The 23561-nt window shown below is 41.1% G+C and overlaps 1 protein-coding gene across 5 annotated transcripts; it reads right to left on the bottom strand.

Annotated features, from left to right (window-relative positions):
* Positions 1 to 159: 159 nt before the first annotated feature.
* Positions 160 to 22165, bottom strand: sorbs3 (sorbin and SH3 domain containing 3). Of its 5 annotated transcripts, XR_002274200.1 has the most exons (22): positions 22005 to 22163; positions 14039 to 14111; positions 13193 to 13381; positions 12900 to 12972; positions 12421 to 12554; positions 12195 to 12258; positions 11341 to 11379; positions 11156 to 11243; positions 9869 to 9977; positions 8256 to 8309; positions 7987 to 8094; positions 7255 to 7310; positions 6090 to 6160; positions 5460 to 5521; positions 5232 to 5278; positions 4980 to 5094; positions 4750 to 4875; positions 2826 to 3365; positions 2590 to 2693; positions 2385 to 2491; positions 1355 to 1559; positions 160 to 993 (listed from the first exon to the last, which is right to left on the bottom strand). XR_002274200.1 is itself a non-coding variant. In XM_020590610.1 (21 exons), the coding sequence occupies exons 2-21, from the start codon at positions 14048 to 14050 to the stop codon at positions 974 to 976; spliced, it is 2118 nt and encodes a 705-aa protein (XP_020446266.1). In that variant the 5' UTR covers positions 14051 to 14111; positions 22005 to 22165; the 3' UTR covers positions 160 to 973. The 5 variants fall into 5 exon arrangements, 4 of the variants coding, with proteins under 4 accessions (XP_020446266.1, XP_020446268.1, XP_020446265.1 ...); XM_020590610.1 differs by lacking the exon at positions 1355 to 1559 and having other exon boundaries at positions 22005 to 22165; XM_020590612.1 differs by having other exon boundaries at positions 160 to 1559; positions 3264 to 3365; positions 22005 to 22165.
* Between the last annotated feature and the right edge of the window lie 1396 nt (positions 22166 to 23561).

Here is a 23561-nt window from a genome sequence, read left to right as displayed (position 1 = left end):
CAAAAAAGGAAATTTGCTAAACCTCAAGGCTACAATAATGAAGCAAAAAAAAACAAACAGTTTTATTAAAATGTCTGATAATTTTTAGTTCCAGCTCAGCTTTATACTCACTTTAAATGTTTGTTGTATTAATACAGAGAAAAGGAAGTAGCCTTCTCATTACTTTGTAATGTTTAATTGCTTAAACAAAATGCGTACCATACACGGGTTACATTGATTTATAGGCAAGTATATTATATTTTCAATTTGATAAAAGGTTACAGTCTATACAATCATCTTCTGTGGCAAATAAACATGTTTCATTTTTACAGTGAAATCATGAAAATATCATAAAGATGCAAACTGACTTCATGATCAGGAATTCTCACTAGGCTTAGAAAGGTCACACATCAAGGGCTACAGTGGCACAAACATAAGCCGTTTTCTGAATACTGTTTTCAAAAAGAGAATGTTAAACCCATAAGCAGACAAAACATTGCAGAAGCTGTAATAGCAAAGATAATGTGTGCTGTGAGTTTAATGGAGAATTAAACAAAAGACATAATGAAATGTTAGATTTGGCACATACTGTGATATTTCAAATACTTTTAAAGATCATTCAGCCATTAGCTGAGGATGCACTGCCTAGGTATGTCTTAGAGCTATTCAACATAAATGGTCTTGTAGAACTTACAGAGGTTTGAAAGCAACTTCTGTTAGAGCACAGAACAGGAGCTGTCTCTCTACTTTCACCTTTGGCAATCCACTCCATGGCTTACCAGGGACAAACATCACCCAAAACAGCCAAATATTCTGCCACAAATAACTTGTTTAAGAGACCAGCACATGCATTATTGTACAGTATTTTTGCCTTCGCATAGCCACATAGAGGGCTGTAAACTTATCCTGACATGTCCGAGCCCTTTCTCTGTTTTACTTTAAGCACATATCCACAGATGTTCCTGTTGTTTCCTCAAACCTGCCCACGGTATTTTCAGACATCTGAAAGAAAATCTGGAGAAGATATTTGAATTAACATTAATAATTCAATAAAATGCTTCAAGAATGTTTCACTCTCATTCAAAATTCTCTGCAGTGCTCTGTGATGGCACCGTGGTGACAAAGCTGAATGCAACATCATACTGTTTCAAGGCCTCAGAAGGAACAATGCTATTCAGTGGGAAGGAATGCAAATTTCCTGCAGCTGCAAACAGCTGTGAAACAAAAACATCCATTCTTCGCATCTGAAACCATATAATCTGCATTCATCCTTTTCTCTCAAGTGGTGCGTGTGAAAACACTCTCACACACATGTGCACACTCATGCAGGGAGGTGAAGTAAAAAAAAAACCCTGCATGATGTCCCTGCTTTCACCTTTGTTCTGGGGAACAGAGTGAACATGCAGGTCTGACTAAACCAGGCTTGAGAGTGTGGTGGGTAACAGGATGAAGAAATGCTGTGGTGTCAAAGCAAAATCTGTTGGTGAGGACTGGAGTGAGTCCATATGGATGTGGAAGTCAAACTGGTGCCACGTAATTCCCAGGAAAAGTCCCAAAAGCACGAGTCCTTTCTGACGTACCTACAGAGAGCAGAGCACACGCTGAGGTCACACAACAGAAACAAATATAGGTATAGTCTGCTTTTTTACTCTACAGCTAAAGCAATGTACAGTTTAACTTAAATATCTGCAATGCTTCATTCTGTCCACTAGAGGGCGGACTGACACCACAGAACGTGTTGTTATTATCACAATCACATAGAAACACTTGGCTGCCTTAAAAGTAAGCTTTTCTTGTTTGTTTGTTTGATTTTTAGTCAAATGTCACTGAATAATTTGTGATTATAATAAACTGCAGACATACTGTAAAATCCATTTTCTTTACTTTGGTCTTTGATCAAGTATGGGTAGGTACACCATCACCGTTTTTTTTTTTTAACAATCCCTACTATAATAAGTCACTTTACTGTCCAAAACTGTTGGACCATTGGTGTAAAACCTACAGAAAAGTAAAAAATTAATGAAAAAAAATCTAACTAAAACCACACAACATAATAAATGCTTTATACAGGAGGTATAAAGGGCTCACTGAAAGGTCTGATGAATACGCAAAATATCTGAGTTATGGCTTTTAAAGTCACTTAATACAAACAAACACCTAATTTGGAGTAATGTGTTGCCAAATGAAGGAATATCTCTTAGAGAAAGTATGATCCATCCCTTTAATAGATGTGGTTCTGGAGGCTTGTGGCAGGATTCCAGACACTTGTTTCCTTTAATTTATCACCCATCTCTACATAATGTCCAGCTAAACTATTCTGTTTACACAAGTAATCTGTTGAGGGAGGAGCATACTCTGAAAGTGACATTCTTTGTGATTCTAGAATAAATCTCTTTATTCCTTACCTACAAACCAGCCATCATCACATTTCTCCATCACTTGTACAATGTCTCCTTCCTGAAGCTCCAACTCATCTGAATTCTGTGGTTTATAGTTGTAAACAGCTTTATATCTACAAATGAGAAGATGGAAGAAATTCACCAGATCTCAACACTTGGCCTGTACTGCAACAATATGAACAAATAAAAACATTTCATGTTCAGGACGTACGGTTGGCGTTGCACCACTATTGAGCCAGGGCTGTTTGGCACTTGTGCTTGTGGCTGGGAGTTGACAAGTGGGTTAGATGGAGCCACCCGGATTGGTACTGCACCCTGAAAGAAACAAAAACCTCATGTCAGGCTTTATGAAATGAAGACTGATGAGCCACCTTCCCATCAGCACAAACAGCAACACCATGGGTGTGGACATGCAGTGACTTTTTCAGGGAGGCAGTGAGAGCAGACCTGTGAGGGGTCAGTGTATCTGGGAGTGTTTGCTCTGGGAGCTCCTGCTCTGTGTGCAGATGCTGATGACTGAGTGAAAGGTGAAACAGCTGTAGCTATGGAGCTCTGGTTAGCTGAGTGCATCCCAGCCACATGGCTGTTCTGGAAGGTGGGTGAAGCAGCTGCGGAGGGGCTGTGGGGCCACCAACTGGCCGTTTCTTTGGGTACAGGTGTCTGGGTGGGTGACCGTGAAGCTGGGCTCCCATACAGTACAGGTGAAGCTGGCTTCAGAGAGGACTGATCAGGTCTGGGGCTGAGGGAAGTGGGGGTGAAAGGGGACAATGGTGACCGCGGTGAGTGAAGCGGGCGCCCTGGACTTTGGGGTCCAGGGGAGATGGGAGACAGAGGCCTCGGTGAGTAATCATCTGAGGAGTATCTGGTGCGAGGCATCTTGTTGACCTGGACATAACTGGCCGGGAAGATGCCACTCCGGCTGGTCCCAGAGATCTTCCCCTCCAACCACTTATCATCAACACGCCTGGTTACACTGATCACCTCACCCTGAAGTAAAACAACAAAATAGAAGACAAAGTAGAGTTTTACACAGAAAAATTATAAAACCTACAAGGCGAACTAAACACTAAAGTCTGTTTCAACTAATACACAACTAAGTAATTATTATGACAGTAATGGCAGCAGGAGCATCATCCAGACCTTTGAAAATGTAGTGTTAATGTTTTTTAAGCTGCATTAAGGAGCTTTTCCCTTTGGTTGTGTGAAGTGGAACTTGCAAAAAGAATTTGACAGGGTGAAGGACTTCATTAGTCAGATTCCATGTAAATGTTTCCCTGGTGTAAATTCATCAGCACAGAGGAGCTGCCAGAAAAGCGCTTAACTGTCTCTAGGTGCTGTTTAGTTTTGATAACTCTTTTTAAAAGAATGGTTTGACATTTGGGAAAGATGCTTATCTGCTTTCTTGTCCAGAGTTAGATACAACATTCATGTCTGATTGGTAAATATGATGCTACAGCTAGCAGCCAGTTAGCTTAGCTTAGCATAAAGTCTGGAAACAGTCATCTCCTGGAATCATGTCATTGCCACAAGGTTGCCAGTGATGAAGCAATCAAGAAATCACATAATTTGCAAGCTTTAGAGCTACAGATAGGCTAATGTAATTGCCCCCGGACACAGCCAGACATTATGCATACGATTCTAGGCCCAAACATGACACACACAGAACACATGACAACCCAACAATCTCAAAAGAAAAGTTGACCATTTTAGGAAATGCATTTAGTTATTTTGTTACTGAGCGGTGGATGAGAAGAATGATGCTATTTTCACAGCAGAAGGGAAAAGATGAAGCCAGAACCAGCAGCTGGTAAGCTTTGCTTAACATGAAGACTAGAAATGGGGGAGACAACTAGCCAAAATCTGCTTATTAGCAACTCCAAAGCCCACCAATTAACAAATTGTGTCTAATTTGGGCACCCTCTATCCATTGTTTATATCATGTATCCTGTGAAAGGTCAACAAGGGGCTGGAGCTGATCTCTGACATTAGCTAGAGGTGGAGTACACCCTGGACAGGTACCCAATCTATCATAGGGCTGATAGAGACAGACAACCACATACACACACACCTACTGGGCAATTTAAAGTTACCAGTTTACCTAACCGGCATGTCTTTGGACTTTGCAGACATGCAGGTTCAACACAGAAACGTCTTGCTGTGGGGCAACAGTGATAACCACCGCACCATCATGCCAACCGCCTACTGTGTACAAACTTTTACAACAAATTTACATGTTCCAGTACAAAAATCCACATGGAAAGCATCTCAAATCTTTAGCTAATGTCTTTTGCTTACACAAACATCTTTCTTTATGCAGCAATAGATACTGCAACACATTATATACTGAAACCTGAACCATATTAATACTCACTTTACGAAATGAAAGTTCCACAGGTAGGTCAGCATTGAAGTTATACAGAGCCACAGCTTCTCCATAGTCTAGTACCTGCAGAGTGGGAGGCTTTATAGGTGTGGGTCTCTCTGTAGGAGGCAGAACCTATGAGGGACAGAGAAAGCTGTTTTTAGCCAGTATCACGTGGTCTTAGATAATAAGCACTTTACAGAGAAGTAGCGTCGGATGAGAGACATGAAGAAAATCACCTCCACATAAGACGTGGGGAAAATGCCAGCTCTTCCATGATGTTCTCCTTCAAACCAATTGGCATCTACCTGCCTGTGGATGTAAACAATGTCTCCTCTCTGCAGTGTGAGCTCTCTGAAGAATGGAACAAGGATATTGAGATGCACAAGAGCTAAATTTAGATTACAGAACTTACAGTAGTGTTTCTTTCAGAAATGTAGATGCATGCACAAAATGTCATATTCGATATATCAGTTCACACTATTACTCACTTGGGTGACTGAGCCTGAAAATTGAACTTAGCTCGTGCTGCTTTCATCTGGAAAAACAAACAAATCCTTAAGTATTTTGGGAGTTGTTGTACAGATGCAGTTTTCATGTGAACAATTCAGTTTATTTATATCCCCATAACAAAATGCCAGAATTTAAAACTACATCACAAAAAGGATTTCTGAAACATTTTCCAGCCAGTCAGTAACAAGAAAGCCATAGAAACATACCCTTTTCTCCTCTTTCTTAGGTGGGAGCTCCATGTTTTCATTTGCAGGAGAAAGACGTTCTACTGTGGGACAAAGTAAAGGCATGGCAGTTTGTGTGTGGAGTCTAAAACATGCACATTTGTTCAGCAAATGTTTTCTCTTTCTCTTTCGATATGAAAGCAATCACAGCCTTAACAGCTGCAGTGCATAAGTTCAAAAAGGCTTTTTTAGGCTCCAAAAACAATTGGATAAATCTAATCTCTATTCAGGTCTTCCAAGTTCCACTTCCTATTGTTGTGGGCTTCCTCCCCACCCATTCATTTAACCTTCTGTTTCTATAGGGAGGAAAAGCTGCAAAATCTTTTCATGCTCAAATCAGCATCATCTAAAATACCAAATACCAAAGCAGAAGACAACAGAAGTTAATGAGAGAGCGTAATGACACCATAAGAATATATTAGATTACTATTAGCTTTCATCAAATGTGCACATGTTTTGGTGGGTCACTGGGTTCAAGAAACCCAGAGAGACTATTGTTAGGAATATAAACGTCTAGGGCTCTTATTAAAATCATTATCGAAGCCATGGCAGAGATGGTGGGAAAACTCTGTATGTGTTGCAGAGCCAAAAGGGAAGGAAGTCCACATTTACCATATGTGGGTGCAGAGCTCAGTGATGCGCCAAGAGAGCGAAGGACAGGCTCCTTTGATGCTGATGAATTGCTGAAAAAGTGAAGAAAATATCAGCTTTTTTATGTTTACATTACTGCCACTGTGTCACCTAGCGGAGAGGTTTCAGAAGACGCCTCCTGTAAATTTACTGTACAGCACATCTGTTTGCAGATGCTGGTTTCCATACACTGGACAGAGATGAGACAAATAATCAGACAACTAAAAGGCTGTGCAGATGATACTGTGTGACACATGTTGTCCTTGAACTGAAAGCCTGGTTTAGCTGAAGTTTGTAGCTGAAATGATCTTTAAGCTTTAAAAGATCCTTGAGAATCCTCCAGGAATGCATGACAGGCATGGAGAGAAATGTGTAATGTTGTTTGCTGTTTGAAGTAATAAATACTGTACTTGAACTTGTTAAAATTAACCAGCTTCCTAACAGAGTTTCACCTGATCAGCTTACAGGTATCCTGCTCTATCCAGTCACAGTGCTCTTAAACCGACGTGCACTTACTCCTGCTTGATGAAGCAATATTAAAGTGGATTAAGAGGCGGGGCACTGTGCTCGGAGGAGGTCTGTTATGTGGTGACTGACTCTGACCTTTGTAATAACCTGCTCTGCATGTGGCTCTTTATTACAACACAGTGAGAGCTTCTGTACTGGACTCATATTCCGGTATGTTCAAACAGATGATTCTGATTCTGATAATACAATACACTCAATGGAAATACAGTAAAATCACTCCTCAACATATCCATCAACAATGTCGTTACCATTTTGCTATCAGTACAATACAACCTTTAGTTTCAGTGTTTCTGTTAACTAAGAGTAACATGAACAAAAACAAAATCACCACAGTTAAAAACACAGAGACACACAGTGTACCACAGTCAGTCCTAAAAGTCCTGAATCTACTTTATACTTTACTTAATTTCAGTAAAATAACTGACTACTGTCATAGTGTAGGTTTGAATTACATTATAATGCAAAACACAGTCTTTTTGGGGAAATGTATTGTAGAAAAAGGAATCTCAAGTGATAATGGTGTGGTTAAAAGGTCAGTAAATATGTCATTATAACCTGCTGAAGATCATCTGGACTAATAATATTTCTTATTGCTTTCCAAAGTTTTGTTGCCACTAACCTGGAGTTTGTAGTGACAGTCCTTGAAGGAGTTAGTGGATCCCTGCCTCGGGCCTCCTACAAGTAGAGGGAACATTAACACAGTTCCCTGCAGTGCCCCTCAGCCTTCTGTATCTCACAGCTAGGAGGAAATCTCACAACAACTCAGACAAAGTAGAGGTGCTGACCACTCCCGAAGGAGTAAGAAATCCCCTGGGTCCTATCCTCCTCGGGTTACAAACAACACTCACAATCTGTCTGAGCTGTCTGTGATTTCAGTCAAATCACAGGCTATGAAGCAGATTGAATCACAAAAGACTCAGGAATAACGTAAGAATCAACAACATTTTAGGCAGGATTACATCTAAGTTGTTCTCTAAAACAAGCACTGTGGGATTGCAAGGGAAGTCCTAAGCAACAATATCAAAGAGATATGATTCAAAGAAAACTGATTGTAGATGTTCTTCAGTTTTTGGCAGCCAGATCTACATTTGCTGAGGGAGGAGGGAGAACTTGCAGGCAGGTGATTAACATAGCAGATCAGTATGAGTGCAAAACAGGCAGGTGATTCCACAGCCGTCCCGGGTCATTAAAGGGGGGAAAGAAAAACATGTGGTCAGAGCCAGCAAGCAGAGGGATCTCACATCTCTGAGTGGGGGGGAGGGGGGGAGGGGGTGCAGAGGGGTGAGGATTCTGCTAGATTGGGTGGAAGGAGGGATGCTTCAGCAGAGAGAGTCAGGAGGGGGCTCAGTACCTCACCCTGGCCTCGGCGCTGCTTCTTCTGGGAAAGTTTCCTTTCTAGGCCCTGGATCTCCGAGTCCAGCTCAGCCTCAAATCGATTCAGCTCAGAGACCAGACTGGCCTGAGCCCAAACAACGATGGAGTTCGAGGGGCAAAATCAAAACACCAATACAGAATCTGTTTTGTTTTTTTTATGTCCTTTTTCAATGGTTCGAAAAATGTTATTTTCCTAGCGAGAATTGACAGAATGGCAGAAATCAAAGTTGTGCTAAAGGTGCTCACCTCAACTGAAGGGGACTTTGGTTTCTCGGGCTGTTTCTTCGGGGATAGATGAGCCTAAGGACAGTAAAACAATGAACAGAAGTTGCTTTTTCCATAAAACCACTACTAATCTAACTTTGTACATGAACACCTGCCACCCAAATGGGAAATGCCTTAATGACAACCACTACTAGATATTGGTCATTATTTAATCTTGTAGCGCCGGATATGCAGAGGAATCCTCTGTCAAAATTTACTTTTAATTGTAGTTTATACTGTGGGAGACAACAGGAGCCTACAGCAACATTTTTTTCCTCGTCCTCATTATCTGTTTAATCCAGGCCATGACTTTATTCACACTGTGCAAAGTTAAATTCTTAAATATTTTCAGTGTCTTACATTTATAAGGTAAAATAACTGAACAGAGTTGTCAGTATCAATAATCAGTACATTAATTCCACCTTCTCAAACCACATTTGGACACAGGCTGGACATCTAGGTGCCTGCAGAAGTAGGAAGCACCCATATATTTCATTCCTCCATATTTTGGTCAATTTGACTTAACAAGCAAGACAATACAGCTTTCACACTCTTTAAAAAGACACCAAAACGAGCAGCTGATTCTATCAAGCATTGCTTTAAGAGGCTCATCTGGGGCAGAATCACTGACCCCCTGCTCCATTTTCAGGTTTTTTGTTTTTGTAAAATCTTGGCTGAATGTGTGTCTTTGAGTGCCAAGAGATTCCCCTCAGTTATGTTCACAGACTAAAATGTCACTGTGAAGCAGAACAACACCTGATATGGTCTGTGCACTGGTTTTCTAAATGCTGGGGATGGAACACTGGTCGCTGTCATAAAAAGTAAATGAAATAAGTTTCAGTGCTGTGAGCCATTATATACCATAAGAGGTTAACACCATAATATGAATCACAAAACACCTCAGCTCCCATGGGGGAGTGGAAACCGATTCCTGTTTTTCACAAATGCAGACACAAGGCACAATATGCACCAGACCTGGGACATTGTTGCAAGAGCCATTAACAAAACTAGGGACACACTTGTAACTCACAAGGGGTGTTAATACACAAACACACATACAAAGAGCTGCCACTCAATTACAACAGCTCCTGGGTGATGCAAAACAGTAAATTACTATCTCAATTGTATATAATGTAAGTAAAGTATGAGTCAGTTTCAACAGCTTGTAAATCCGTCTTTCAGCACAATACCCTGTAGAAATACCAATAAAAATACTTAGATCATGTCTTTTCTTGTCTGAAAAGCTACATGAACTAACAGTGGCAGCCTACTGGATCCTCTGAATAAAAGGAATGATCAGATTTGTTGGTAAGCCGCAGGTACACTACACAATGACCATGTTAGTTATTAGATAGCTCACGTGAGAAGATGAAATACAAGGACTTAGACTGTAATCCTTAAAGAATAGATGCCCAGCCTTAAACCTGTGCTTGAGCTCCACACCGGGAAAACTGCACAAAGAATTCCTGTGATTAGAACCAACAACAGTGCTGGATAGATCTATAGGCTAAAGAACCTAAAGCAGAAACATGTTTTTCTGCAGTCTGGGTGATATCACAGCATGTTTCAAAGCCACACTGCACCTGAGGTCATACCTGGCTTTGGCTTTCTACGACGGTGCTCTTTCCAGGCTCAAAGTCGAATATGCTCCTTGGCTGAGGGTGCTGCTTTCCCGGGTCTGAGAGCTTATCTACATCCTCGCTCCTGAAACATAACACCCCAACACACACACACACACACATCATGGACAGCAACTTTATCATGGCTTCATTGTGAGTGCCTCTAACAACAAATCCAAACTTGTCTGTCCCACTCCGTTACCCACCACTGCTCTTGGCCTCAGATTTGGTTGGTATTCACATAAGACATCACCTGCAGCGTTTATCTGATGCATACAGTCTCTGATCTTATGAGATTAAATCGGTGTGTAAGCTGTTCTAGTACTAGTAGTCAAAGGAAATTAAAAATCAACATACATAAACATACAGTAAGTATAACTGTAAAAGCTCCTCTAAAGTATTGTATTTCAGTAGCTAATTTTGTACATGAAATTATTTCTTTTTTCTTTTTTTTTGTAGTGCACTGAAAGGAAACCTCTGTATTCTATCACACTTAATGCAGCTTTCTGGTCTAATCTTGTGTGTGATATATTTTTTCTGTGCCTTTAGTTAAACTCTTTATGTAAGGCTTGTTTAATCACCAGTCATAACCTAAAGCAAAAGCACAGAGTAGTAGTTTGTCATTTTCGGAAACAAACGTACTGGCTTTGATGCTGAGAGTTGGATGAGAAAATTAAAACATTTTCCTCCCGTGTCCATTATGCTACTGCTATCACTTAGCATAAAGCCTGGAAACTAAAATACAGGCGTCTTGTCATCACCACAAGGCTGCTGAGAATAAAAGATCAAGATATTATACTGGGCACTAATGTATATTAGTGAACATTAGAGATGCAGGTAGTCAGATTTTATTGTTGGACTAAGCCAGGCTAGCTGTCTCCCTTAACTGTGCTAAACTGAGCTAATCTATTGCTGACCTTAGCTACAGTTCATTAGACTAGAGAAGCCAGAGTATCAGTCTTCTCATCTATCTCCCAGCAATAAAGTAAGTAAGGTTATTTTCCAAAATGTCAGACTATTCCTTTATTTTAGATTCACGCCTAAAAATCTTCCTATGCATGTTCACACTACAGGCACCCAGGTTACAGTTTCTTACCTAAGTGAGTGAGTCAAGCATATATTTATTTGTCCACAGGTAAACTGAATAAGTGTCAGTGTGTCTGTATGTGCCATGTGCTGGACTGGCAGATTGCCTGTCTTTGTTCCATATGTTAATCCACCACATGACCCTGAAGTCTTTCCATCGGATAAGTGTAAACTCACCAGTCTGGTAGAGCTCCATAAGGTGTTAGTCTGAAGAGATCCTTGTCTGCCTCCTTACTTTGTTCTGTGCTGGCAGGTAGCTGGAGCCCTGCAGGCCAGTGGATCAGTGCAGATTACTCTTAAGTATGAACTGATTATGTAACTATTAACAGGACAACAATATGTACTTTGATGGATTCACTTACATTCAGCTGACCACTGCTCTGAAGCGTCTAGCTCCATTTCTGTATCGACACCAGATACATTTTTTAGGACTTAGAACATTGGAGTATTTTAATACTATAGAGAAATCAATCAAAATGGTGTAAATATATATTTATTTTTTATACTGTAATACTGTCTTATAATATGGTTGCATTTGTCTCATGGTGAGAATTACTCACTTTTTTAACAATGTAATAACTCCACAGTGTAAAAGTAACAAGTACATTTCAGGAAAAATACATTAGTATTTCTGGACACATGTACTTAAACTATGAGAAGTAAAAATCATATGTTTTGTACATGAACAAAGTAACTAGCAATTAGTACCCTAGTCAAATAAAAGTAGTGGGACAAAGGTTTCTCTGAAATTTGTATTAATCCTGTCTTTGCACCACAAGAAGACAAGTCACTTGAAGGGCATTGAAAATATTCAGCTGATCTAGTGTAATCCATTAAAACCACGTCAGTGCTGCGGTGGTGCCGTTACCCACACAAATAACAGGGGATGTGTTCCTCTTACGAAACACATAATACAGACAGATGAATAACGAGATCTGGGAGGGGCTGAGATAAGAAGCCGGATTATTGTCAGAGCTATTAGGCAGAAAGGAAACGAGTTTAGGGCTGCTGTCAGGAGGTCTGCTCACACTTCTGGGCAGTTTCCATGTCTTTGCACCAGTAACTTGGTCCCCAAGTACAACGATTCTTCCCCAGAGGCTCCAAAAATACAAAATCTAATTTTGTATTTTCTGGATCGGCTGCACAGTACCTGACACTGACAGAGGAATTCACTCTGGAGTTGAACATGAGAAAGAAGAAGGAGGACCATCCTTACCCTCTGGCTTTTTGTGAATCTGCCTGAACATGCTCTTGTACCAATCTCTAGGCTTGTTCACACTCTGGTATGGGTGGGGGTGGTGGGGGGGTTGCAAACACAAAGTAAACAAACCCGGTAAGGCTTTACAAATGTAACACATAACAAGAATGTTATTTTAAAAATAGCATACAAAGCATTTTAAACGTTTTTGTTTTATAATGTAGCAGTGCTTTCTTAGTCTTACTGATCTGGAGGCAATGGGCATCCCAGTTTCATCCACTGGGCCGATTCCTGAGTACTTAATAAGCCTCTCCTCCCTGGTGGGAGTCCAGCTGCGTGGTAAAGTGGAAGATCCCTGGACGCCGTTGGACAGTCCTCCTGAATTACAGTCCCAACAATATGATTTTAGCAATTATGATGTACCACTTCAAATGATTTCAGGTGTCAGATAAAAGCAGATTAATGGAAGTTTGCAGTCATTAATCTGCTTTTACACCCAATCACATGGAACCTGGAGAAATCTGACCTGTTGTGAACCATTTACAGTACATCCACCTCAGCGGGCACTCCCAGCTCACTTTATCACACACACTTCCGTTTTTCTTAGCACTTTAACTTCAACCCTTACTGCAAGTTCTTAGCCCTCATGCTTATATTTAAACTGATTACATCTTGTTAACTTATTTTTAAGTCGTACAGCAAAGCACAACAGAAAAATCTTACCATGTGACTGCGAGGGGCCATAATATGCTCCGAAGGTGAGAGTTGTTGCACTGCTTCCATTAATGTCTGACACCTTGAGAAGGACAGCACCATATAAATCAGTCCAAATTCATGCATGTCAGTGTAATGGAACTAACAGCTGTAGTAGTGATGCTTTCAAAATATGTACATAGCTAGATGTATAGCCTGTGATGCTTCATTCTTCCACAGGGAGGAGCACTTGTTTACTGAATTCTATGCATTTGACCTCAACATTTTTATTAACATAGCCTCTAGAACATTTATGTGCATACCTTGAAGTCTCTAGATGGCAGCCTTGCTGAGCGAAAAGGGCTCAGAGGCGGGGTAGGGAGTCCAGGGGAGATGATCACCTCATGGGTCATCTGTGGAGAAGTTAGTATCTGTTGACCTGAAGAAACCCCGGGCTCGCTGGAGAAGATAATCTGGGAGCCATCTGGATCACCAACCACTTCCACAAATTGCTAAAGACAGAGGAAATGAACAATAGGGATGAACAAAAACAATGTGTGAACTTTGTTCCTGTCATGTCCTCCTGTTGGCCCTGAGTAAACACCACCCTCTGAGGGAGGGCATGTGAACTTGTTAGCGGCCCCTCTGTTCTCTAAAGAATAACCGGGCTCTGTGGGGGACCCTTTAATGAAAAGGCTTCTAATTTATTTAAAGCAGGACCAGTAGTGTTTTGCCCACTTCATCATCTCTCATGCTTCAGCTGCAGAAAGGCCTCATTCAAGGCTCAGAGTGGGGCCACAGAAACAGTAAAGGAGTATTAAAAGCCCATTAACTCCCTATTCACCAGGCCTCCCTATTCTTCAGCCAGCAGGGCTGGGAAGGAGTCACTGATGTCGAGTCCATCAGGGTGAGCAGTGATCTGGTGGTTTTTTATCCCCTACAGCCCATGATGGCCAGTAGAGCTTTGCTAGTAGAATACTATAGATTTGACTCAGGTGCTCTGGTCCTCTGTGTGTGTGGCTACCAGAGTTCTTTGGAAAGTGTTTATGCCTCATAGGAACTCTTATCTGTACCAAAGGCATGTTGTTGTGACAATGGGCTGGGCTAACGTGGATTATGCAAGAGTGCAGGTGTTATTTGTTGAACAGCACAGATAAAAACAGCTTTACCTGAGAATGCATGTGGTCGATTATGGTCTTTGTATGACGTATATCAAATTCCTGTGGCCAGCATCAAAGGTATCTGCAAAAAAAATACAAAATACAAAACTTTTCATACAAAATTATACTAGTTTACTTTTTATTGAAACGTTTTACAGAGAAGATGCCATATTTCTATCAAGAATATCAGTCATGCTATTTTTCTTTTTACAACGGAAAACTGAACAGCACATTCAAGACAGAGCATCATCATACCAAGATGATAATGTCTTATTGGTGTTTCAGTTTTTGTGATTCAGCTCACTACTAGAACAAACTACTATGTGAAAGACTTCAAATCCATTCGTCTTATGTTTAATCAAATGTGCAGTCAGATAGAAAAAGACTTTCTCATTGTCGAAATGTCACCAACTGTCATCAAAAGCATTAAAGCCCCTGAAAATGTTGTTGTAACTTAGGTTTTTCTACATAATGGTAAGGACTAAAAATGCAACAAAGTTAAAGTTTGAAAAATAATGAATAAATGATTTAAACATGATTTGAACACATAGAATCTGCTTCAGCAACAGCAACAAGTCATCACCTTTTGATTCAAATGATGATCTTTTTTCAACAGAGCCTCAAAAAGAACTTCAAACCGAGGAGTAGAACACTGATATGAAAGCAAATAGAGAAATCATTCATGTGAAATAACCAGTACTGTTCTGTACTGCTCAAACTACAAGCTAAAGAAAAAATTTGCTTTTTTCATGCCTTGTCTTTATTAATTGGAGAGATTCAGTCAATGTCTGTGAAAATAATCACAAGATCCAAAAACGGTATCGTTGAAGTTTTTACTCTGAATCTTGCAACATGTGCTATTTAACTGTTTGAGTTGTGTGGGATGCTACAAAACCTCACTGTCATAAATCACATTTTACATCCAGGCAGACTCAACAGCTGTTCCTATTATCCTGCTGGTATTCCAACAAGGGAAAATTAGCGTTGCCAGCTTTTCCCTTTTACCAAGGAAAAACCAACCCAAAACAACGAGTGTGACTCACATCGCTCTCCCCAGTCAAACAATGCTGGATGCTGGAGAAGGTCGGCCACTGAAAGTGGAAACCGGCTCGTGATCAATTGAAAGTCAGAAAAACAGACTCCTGTTTCAAAGTTCAAAGACATGGGGAGAATAGAATGGGGGGGGGCATTTCCACTCCTGCCTGAGGCACCTCTCATTTACAGTGGCTAAATGGCTCATAATAACAGTGCAGGCATAAAAACTATCGCCACCACACGGTTTTGCATCCCTGTAACCACAGCCTCTGCAGAAAGAAGTTGTTAGGTGATTCTTTATACACTCAGACTTTGGTCTTTTCTTAAGGAAAAAAAAAATTCTGAGATAGTGACTGTTAAAGAAAATAGAGTTATTATAGAGATAAGGCTATGTTTCTGTTCTCATATAAACTGTGGCTTTGTACCTTGGCAAGAAAGTAACGACCCCACGTGAGCTGGGCTACTACAGGCTGCCAACACAGTTTGCACTGATGACTTTTCCATGTGATATTTGCAGCTGAGTATTAGCCTCCATAATCACTGTGGTCAAGACCAAGAACACTATATGCACTCACTTACTCCAGGTTAGCACAGAGCCCACGCAGCGATAGACTCAATGTTCCAGTTTCCAGAGAATGCCGTCACTCTATCTGAGTCATCATCTGCCAATAAACTGTTACATAACAGTAAAATATGGGAATCAGAGGATTATGTCTATGGCAATAGCATTACTGCTCAGGCTTGACTGATGACCTCTCACCACATAAAAGAATCACACACAGGTGATTATCTGCCCAACAATAGGTAACACTGCAAACAAGGCTTTAAAAATAATGGTTTAAGGCAGTGCCATTTACAATGTGTTTAACATGCTGATCTGTATTTACAACAGATCTCTCCTAAGCAAGCTGCTAGACCTGCTGTGATGAACAAATAACTGGTGTTTTATGCAAATATTGTTTCCAAAAGGCGTGTTTGATAAAGAACTCTAGAAATGCAAACAAAGGAGCTCCCTTTTCAGTTCTATGCTGCTGCCGTTCATGAATCAACAGCAGCTACTGCAGTCCAGAATAGGTGCCCTGTATTTTTTTTTATATGCATCTCATAATAGCGGCGCTCCACCAATTTTTTTACTTATAATGTTTCACAAGAAATCAAATCAGACTTTTAGTTTCAAGCTCCAAATGTACTGGCTCTTATATTTCCTATATCTCAAACACTGTAGGCCGTCCCTGCTTGCCCATTGTCTGCCAAGTTTCATACCTACAGTTGTAAAACAGGCTTTCTTTTAAAAATTCACAATTAAGCCCAAATTGTTAAACCTGAAGGCAAGGGTGATATTGGTGGAATTCCCCCTTAAAACACACAGCAATATGATATAATATAATTTCCCTAAAGAGAGACATGCAGTGAAAGTAACACAATTGAAATATAGCTGAAACCCTTCATTATTAAGTGTTGTTCCTATAAATAAGCAATATCCGTCTAATTTGACTTTTTATTAATAAAATTATGCATCACTTTTTGTTTTTGCTGTATAATTTGAAACTGTTGACACAGGAAGTTCCTCCACTTAGAAGCCTAAGAGCTAAATTCCCCCTGCCTAATCAACGTAACATCCTGATGAGTAGGCCCATGTCATAACAGTGTATCTCTGGGGAGTAAAATCAAACAGAGAAATATTCAAGCACCGCACACATTCCCCTGTTCGAGAGCACCAAACGCAATCCTACCTAATAAGGAAAAAAATCAGTGTCGATATCTACAGTAGCAAGAAAACCCCTGTCCAGAAGTTTGGCCCTCTCTGGGTTTGTACTGAACAGCCAGCACATTTTATGCAATTACTGAGACTCAACAGCAGAGGCTTTCAGATTGACATCAGGGTTTTAAAATTGGTGGTTTGTGATACCATCTTCCTGAAATATGTGGATGTTAAAGTCCACGTATTTACAAGGTAAACTGCTGCTAGGTCAGAGGTTCATCCTCATCCCCAGATGGAAGAAAAAAGAGCCATAAGAGGCCAGTGTGGATCCCAGACCAAGGTGAGGTGAAGCCTTGCTTTAAAAATGTTTTCACAAGACAAGGGTCTTATTTTTCCACTTTTCTGGAAATGCATTGCTTCTTATGTAGCATTCTACTCTTGATTTACATATACTCCAGCAAAGGGTAACTGAGGATATTCAAAATGAGAATCAAGGGATTTTTGGTACGGAACTCTCTGCCTCCATCCCCGCGGAAACTCATCCGGTCTCTTGGAGCAGTGGGCCAGATGTTAAAACCTCTGTAAAGTCACAAACACACGTCTAAACAGCTCACTCAGCTTTTTAAAAACAGTTGTGCTGAGACACTCTTAAAAAGCCAGTTACCTTAGTGGATATAAGGAGATTTTCTTCTTCTCCTTTTTATGTAAAGGGGTCAAATGAGGAACCAAACTATTATCTGAAGTTGCTGAGCCAGAGCAGACTTACTCAGCAGCTTCAAGGTCAGTGAACTTCACCCCACCCCTGTGACTCCTGTGAATCACAACAGGAGGTTTCCGCAGTTGGAACTAGTAACACAGTAGTAACACTATTAGTCAGCCTTACAAATGTGTGAAAAGACAAAATCAAACCATATGCTGACATTCAGTACTACAGCAAGGTCAGCTTATATAAGTCAGTTTGCTATGAGGTCAGTATTTTCCAGCATCATTAAATGTCCCTTTTGCACAGAACAATGTCGCCAGGTCTTCCAGAGAAGACTGACGTACGACCTCCTGCTCCACCACAATGCAGAGCCTCTTGCATTGTTCACACTAAGAACAAGGCTGTCCAGGTGACCGCACATACCCTGCTAAAGAACCATCACAGTGCTGACCCATGAACTTCTGCGATTTGTTGGTGCACCATCAGGAAACTAATGGTTTGTGGTCAGCAGGAGAATTGTGTTGTCCATAAATCATCTATACAAGCAAGTGACGGTGGAGAATGTGTTGGCAATGAACAGAGACAATGGGTTTAAATAAGACACATCAAATAAATCATTGGTGAAATGATCTCCATTCATTAGCACAAGTGCTGTTGTTGTTAATCATTCACTCGATAAGGTGGGAACTGCTGCACGGAGTCCGATAAACAGATCGAAGTTACATAAAAGAAGGAAACCAAGCAAAATATGAGCTCAGGATTTCTTAATGTGCTTATTTTGTTTGGCTGAGCACTTTGCTGCATTACATTTGATGGACTGTACACACTTCAAAATCTTTAAACAGATTCTGATCGTCTAACAATATGTTCATGTCCTGGGTATTCACAGAAAACAATGTGACAGACAGAAGGGTGAAGTCTTATCACCAACTTGCACATACACATTGTCAGTGCTGCCCAACAAGTTACATAACAGTGCTGTAAAGCTGAAGAAAGTCTGTCCTAACAAGTGAGAAGACAATTACAAGCACATTTGGTGAACTAATAAAATGGGTATCTATTCTTAAATGCACCAAATGAGTCACTCTGTAGTTATGTTAGAGATCCTGTGTGGCTGATCGCACGACTGCCCGTCTGCAACTTAGCAGATGTGTGGATGCAGCCCATACAAGGCCCTGGAGCCACAAGTTTATGATATGCAGTTATTGGGGGATACACACATTTATCAGGAGGGAAGTATTTCACCTCCTTGTATGGTGCTCCTCCATTCTGAGCAACAGGAGGAGTCAGTCTGTGTGCTTCTTGTCAATGGAGGGGCGATACGTTCCCAGGAGGAGAGTGTGAGCCAATGAATCACAGCCTCTCTCTTCAAGAAGAGCCTGAGCTGAAGTATTGTGCAGGTTTATCAGCTCTGCTTTTACAACAAACAGACATCATATCGTTCAAGATAAATTCTGTCTGAGTGCTTGTGTGAAAGTAAAACCTGTCAGACAAAGCATGAGAAAATACACATGTGAAACACAGTCACTAGAGAAAAATGTCACAAATCCTCATGACTGTCATTTTACATCTCCAAAGCTAGGTGTGGCCTGTGGATAGGAGCACTGGTAGCTAGAGCCCTCGGTAATGTCACAAAGGGAATCAGAGTCAGCTGTAGAAATTGCCCTGACAGTAGGGGGAGCCTTTAGTGACTCCTGGACAGTCCTGTGGTCATTAGGTGGGATATGTGAAAGTGTTCTCACAGAAAATCTCTTCCTCTGAATATCTGGAGCTTTTCTGACACTTGCCAGTGCACACATGCACAGTCTGAGCAGGGCAATGATGGATGACATGTTGGGAAACACCGCCCACTGCGCCCTGTCTGTTTCAGGATCAGAACTACACAGCTTGTTTTCAGGTATACTCCAAAAGCATCCCTCTTTTTAAGACTCTGTAGTCCTGGGTACATCTGCAGCACTAATCCTGTGGAGCGGCTTGTAAACCATGAGCAGTCAGACAGGTTACTCAACCTTAAAATACACACTTGCAAAACAGCCAACCAGACATATGTTTCTATATACACAATATTTACTGTAAGCTCACTCCCTGCTCCCACTGGGAAACAGTGTGCTCACCTCTTCCAAGCGGCACCTCAGCCCCTCTGTCAGCTGAGCACACATAAACCACGCTGCTGACCTTCCCCGGGTGAAAATCTCTCTCTCTCTCCCTTTATCTCTGTCTCTCTCTCGCTCACTCTCAACTCTGGCTCTGCCTGCCTTCACAGAGGACTTCCCGTTTGACAGGCATCACCATAGTAACCCCCCCCCACACCCTGCTCTTGGCTTGTCAGTTCAGGGCACCTCCTTCAGTGAAGCAGCCCCATTGTTGCGATAAGGTGATATTTCACAGCGCAGGGTTAACCAAAGGGGAACGCAAATAGTTCATCACCTCCACCTCCCAGACACTGCCCAGCGACTCCATGACACTCCCTCCCAACTTTATCTCCCCTATGCCTCCCTCTCCTTTTGTGAGTGGGTGTTTATGTGAAAAGGCCGAGTTTCTGGCTGGACAAGGGCATGAAGGGAGAACAGGAGCTCTTTCTGTTCCTGTTGTTCTGGAAGTATTTCAGAGTCATTACTCTACAACATACAGTCAAACTCCAACAGCACAAGTCCTGCTAACTTTTCTCCCATGAGCACACACACACACACACACACACACACACACACACACCAGCAATACTGTTGGATGGCAAGGTTGTCAAGGAAATAACCACAGACCGAAAGCTGTTATATCAGTGTCAGCGGCACATTATTCAAAGTAAGAGATGTGGTAGTGCAAAGATAAGTCAAATTCCAGTGGGATGGCTGGTCCGCCACACAGCAAACAATATCAAAGAACTTTCTGAAATCCCACAGTTGCTCTTGCAAAAAATATTTGCACAAATAAAACCCGGATTTCCAGTTTGTCCAGCAATTCTTGTTAGTGAAGACAAACAGTGCCAAACCTGAAATCTAGCAGGATGACAGGCTGGTTTTGGCAGCACTTCAGGTAGTTTGAGTTACAAGGTCCACACTGCAGGTAAGTGATCTAGTCACCTGCAACAAATGTGATCAGCTCTGTAACTCATACAGTGCGCATTCGGGTTCTCCCAGTAAACTAAAGACAGGACAGTGAATAACTTTTAACACAGTCAAGTGTTGTATTCATTTGTTTAAAGGGGCATGTGTCTGTGTGTGTATGTGTGCTGGCCACTTCCAACTTCTAACTGAGAGACTCAGCTCTGTTTAATAATTCAGTGGTCTGGCTTGGCAGGGCAGGGTAGATATTCATTTACACTGCCTGCACTCTTCACATGGTTGTTTTTGTCAAATGCTTGAGCTGCTAAACCAGAGGGGACTCACGTGGAGACTCCTCGCACAATCTGTGTCTTGCAGACTTTCACCCCGCCATGACCACGCCAGACACCCTGTCACTCTGCAGTTAAATGAGATAATCACGCAAGAGATTATTACAGCTTTGGCCCAGGACTTGACACCTTTCCCACACTGCATGCTTCACTTTGTCTCAAACAAACAAAAGGCTTCACCTTTTCCAACTCTGCTTTTTGTTACAGAGAAACATTGTGAAGACATTAGGGAAGAGACATGGTGTTGTACCTCAGTCCTCCTGAGATGGATGGATTCGGGCAGATCTTTACAACACTGTAAAGGCCAACCATTGTTCGTTTGTATTTGCCCGTATGTGGCTAGTGAAGCTAATTAAAAGCCTGACAGCCAAAGATTCAATTAGCTGAATAAACCATGACATAAATCACTCGGTGGCTATAACACCGCAGCTTCTCTCTACACTGAGGAAACAAGAGGCAGAAAATCTGTAGAACTCCCAGATACAGTTATCTAGCTGGAGAGACATGAGCCAAGAAGTAAACAAGCATCACCATAACAGTGGAGGACTGATAAGGAGCTCTGAACATTACACAGCACTGTGTCATTTGTACCAAAGGATGCTCTGAGGCAGCACTTGTGGAATGTCTCTAAGAACAAACCCAAGAACATCAGCATTTATTTTAATGGTAAACAGCATTTTTCTGAGCTGTGCACATCTGAGGACAAACAATAAATCCTCGTGGGACTTGTTGCTCTTAGGATGCATACTGTATCTGGAGAAGTCTGACTACATTTCTAACCAAGAAATATTCACACACCAAGATGCTTCAGACCAAAACAACAACCACAAACAGTAAAACATTGGCCTCCACTGCAGTAGGATCCTCCTCATATCTGCCATTTCCCATAAAACCTCTCAACTGCTGCTCACTAGTGTTCTGAGATGTAAAAACAAAAAGACAATGACAAAGTAAAGACACACAATACTATTGTGTTTGTCACAGCAACAACATGATGTTCAAATCTGTGTCAGTTTTCCATCAAGTAAAAATGCAACTCAAAACCACTTAATCAAAATCATTAAGTCAATCACATAAGGCTGGAAAATCAGAGTTTTTGTGAATATTTACTTCACTGTGATACCAACCGTTGTTATACAGTACTTACAGGCGAGCGCAGGCTGAGCAGTGAGGTCTCCTCAGAGCGGAGGGAGAGAGGAAGTGAGTGAGAAGGAGGGAGGGAACTGCTGCTGCTCTTCTCTCTCTCTCCCTCCCTCCCTTTCTCTCTTTCTCATTCTTTCTCAAGCCAACAGGGTGTCTTTTATCCTTGGTGAATGATTCAGTGTGGTTCTGGATGTTGGACCGAGCATACGTAGGCGTGCATATGTGTGTGTCTTATGTCTGCATGTGTATGTGTGTGAGCACACACTTTAAAGCTCATCAGGGAGAAAGCACGCAGTAATAGTTTCCATCCACAGCTGGAAATAATAGAAATTCCCATACAGACACAGTGGCACCGCCCTCCAGTGTTTTACATGCAAAGAAGGAGGAGACGATTTCCATAAATAGGCCTGAGTGGCACACATATTGTATTAACACAGTCTATTCATTGTATGAGGGCTTTAGATGGTGTGTGTGTCACAACATATCGGGCACAAAAGAGATTTGAGAGCTGATACAGATGACGCAGGTCAGGTGTCTTGCTCATCTGTTTTCGGTGGTGGAAAGTAACTAAGTACTGTACTTAAGTACAATTTTGAAGTATCTGTACTTTACTTTTCATTTCATTTTGTGTTCCTTCATACTTCACTATAAATATTGTACTTTTTACTCCACTATATTTATTTTATAACTTTAGTTACTAGTTACTTTTTAGAACCAAATTAATACAAAAAATTTACAGTATAATCAGAAGGCTTTATTGGTCACTGGTGGAAAATTCAATAGCTGCCCAAAGTTACTTCAAATTATACGCATATACTGTGAGATAAGTTAAAACTAGCTCCTCCTTTACCAGCTGCACCATCAACTTCAGTATACACAATAATGCATCAGTAGTTAATTATATTCCAACAATATAATATAAATTAATGGGAAATGTTCCATTATGCATAATGAGTATTTAGTACTTAATACTTTTAATATTAAGTATATTTTGATGCCATTTTGTTTTTAAATAATATTTTGAATGCAGGACTTTTGGTTGTAAAGAAATATTTTTACACTGTATTGTTAATTTTACTTAAGTAAGGGATGTGAGTATTTCTTCCACCACTGCCCATTTGGCTCAAGGGCCTTCTGAACATCTAGGAAAGAGTATTTCTCGGTGAATTTCTAACTAGAGCTGTGTGCACACATGACTTTATGAGAAAACCCCTGCAGCCAAAAGAGTTAGTGCTGATGTCATCATGGTGGAGCAGCTGTAAGTACAGTGGAAGTGTGAAGCCTTCTTTAGGTTCCTCAGAGGTGTCCCTCTCCCATGGTTTATCAGCAGATGTCTTCTCATTTCCTGCACTGTGAGTGCACAAGCTGCCCTGCCATCCAAGGTAAATATTTAACAGATTGGCTGTGAGATTAGAACCCAAAGGTCATATCTCTGGAGTCCATCTTCAAGTTTTCTTGTCCAGATGATCAGTAAACTGTTTACAGAGGAAGGAATGCATTTTCATTTCATGATACATGATTTACCTTTATTATATTTGAGAAACTAGTTGTAGTTACAGTG

The sequence above is a fragment of the Monopterus albus genome, unplaced genomic scaffold (genome assembly GCF_001952655.1).
Source record: "Monopterus albus unplaced genomic scaffold, M_albus_1.0 scaffold12.1, whole genome shotgun sequence".
Classification (NCBI taxonomy): domain Eukaryota; kingdom Metazoa; phylum Chordata; class Actinopteri; order Synbranchiformes; family Synbranchidae; genus Monopterus; species Monopterus albus.
This window is presented reverse-complemented; position numbering and strand designations above follow the sequence as displayed.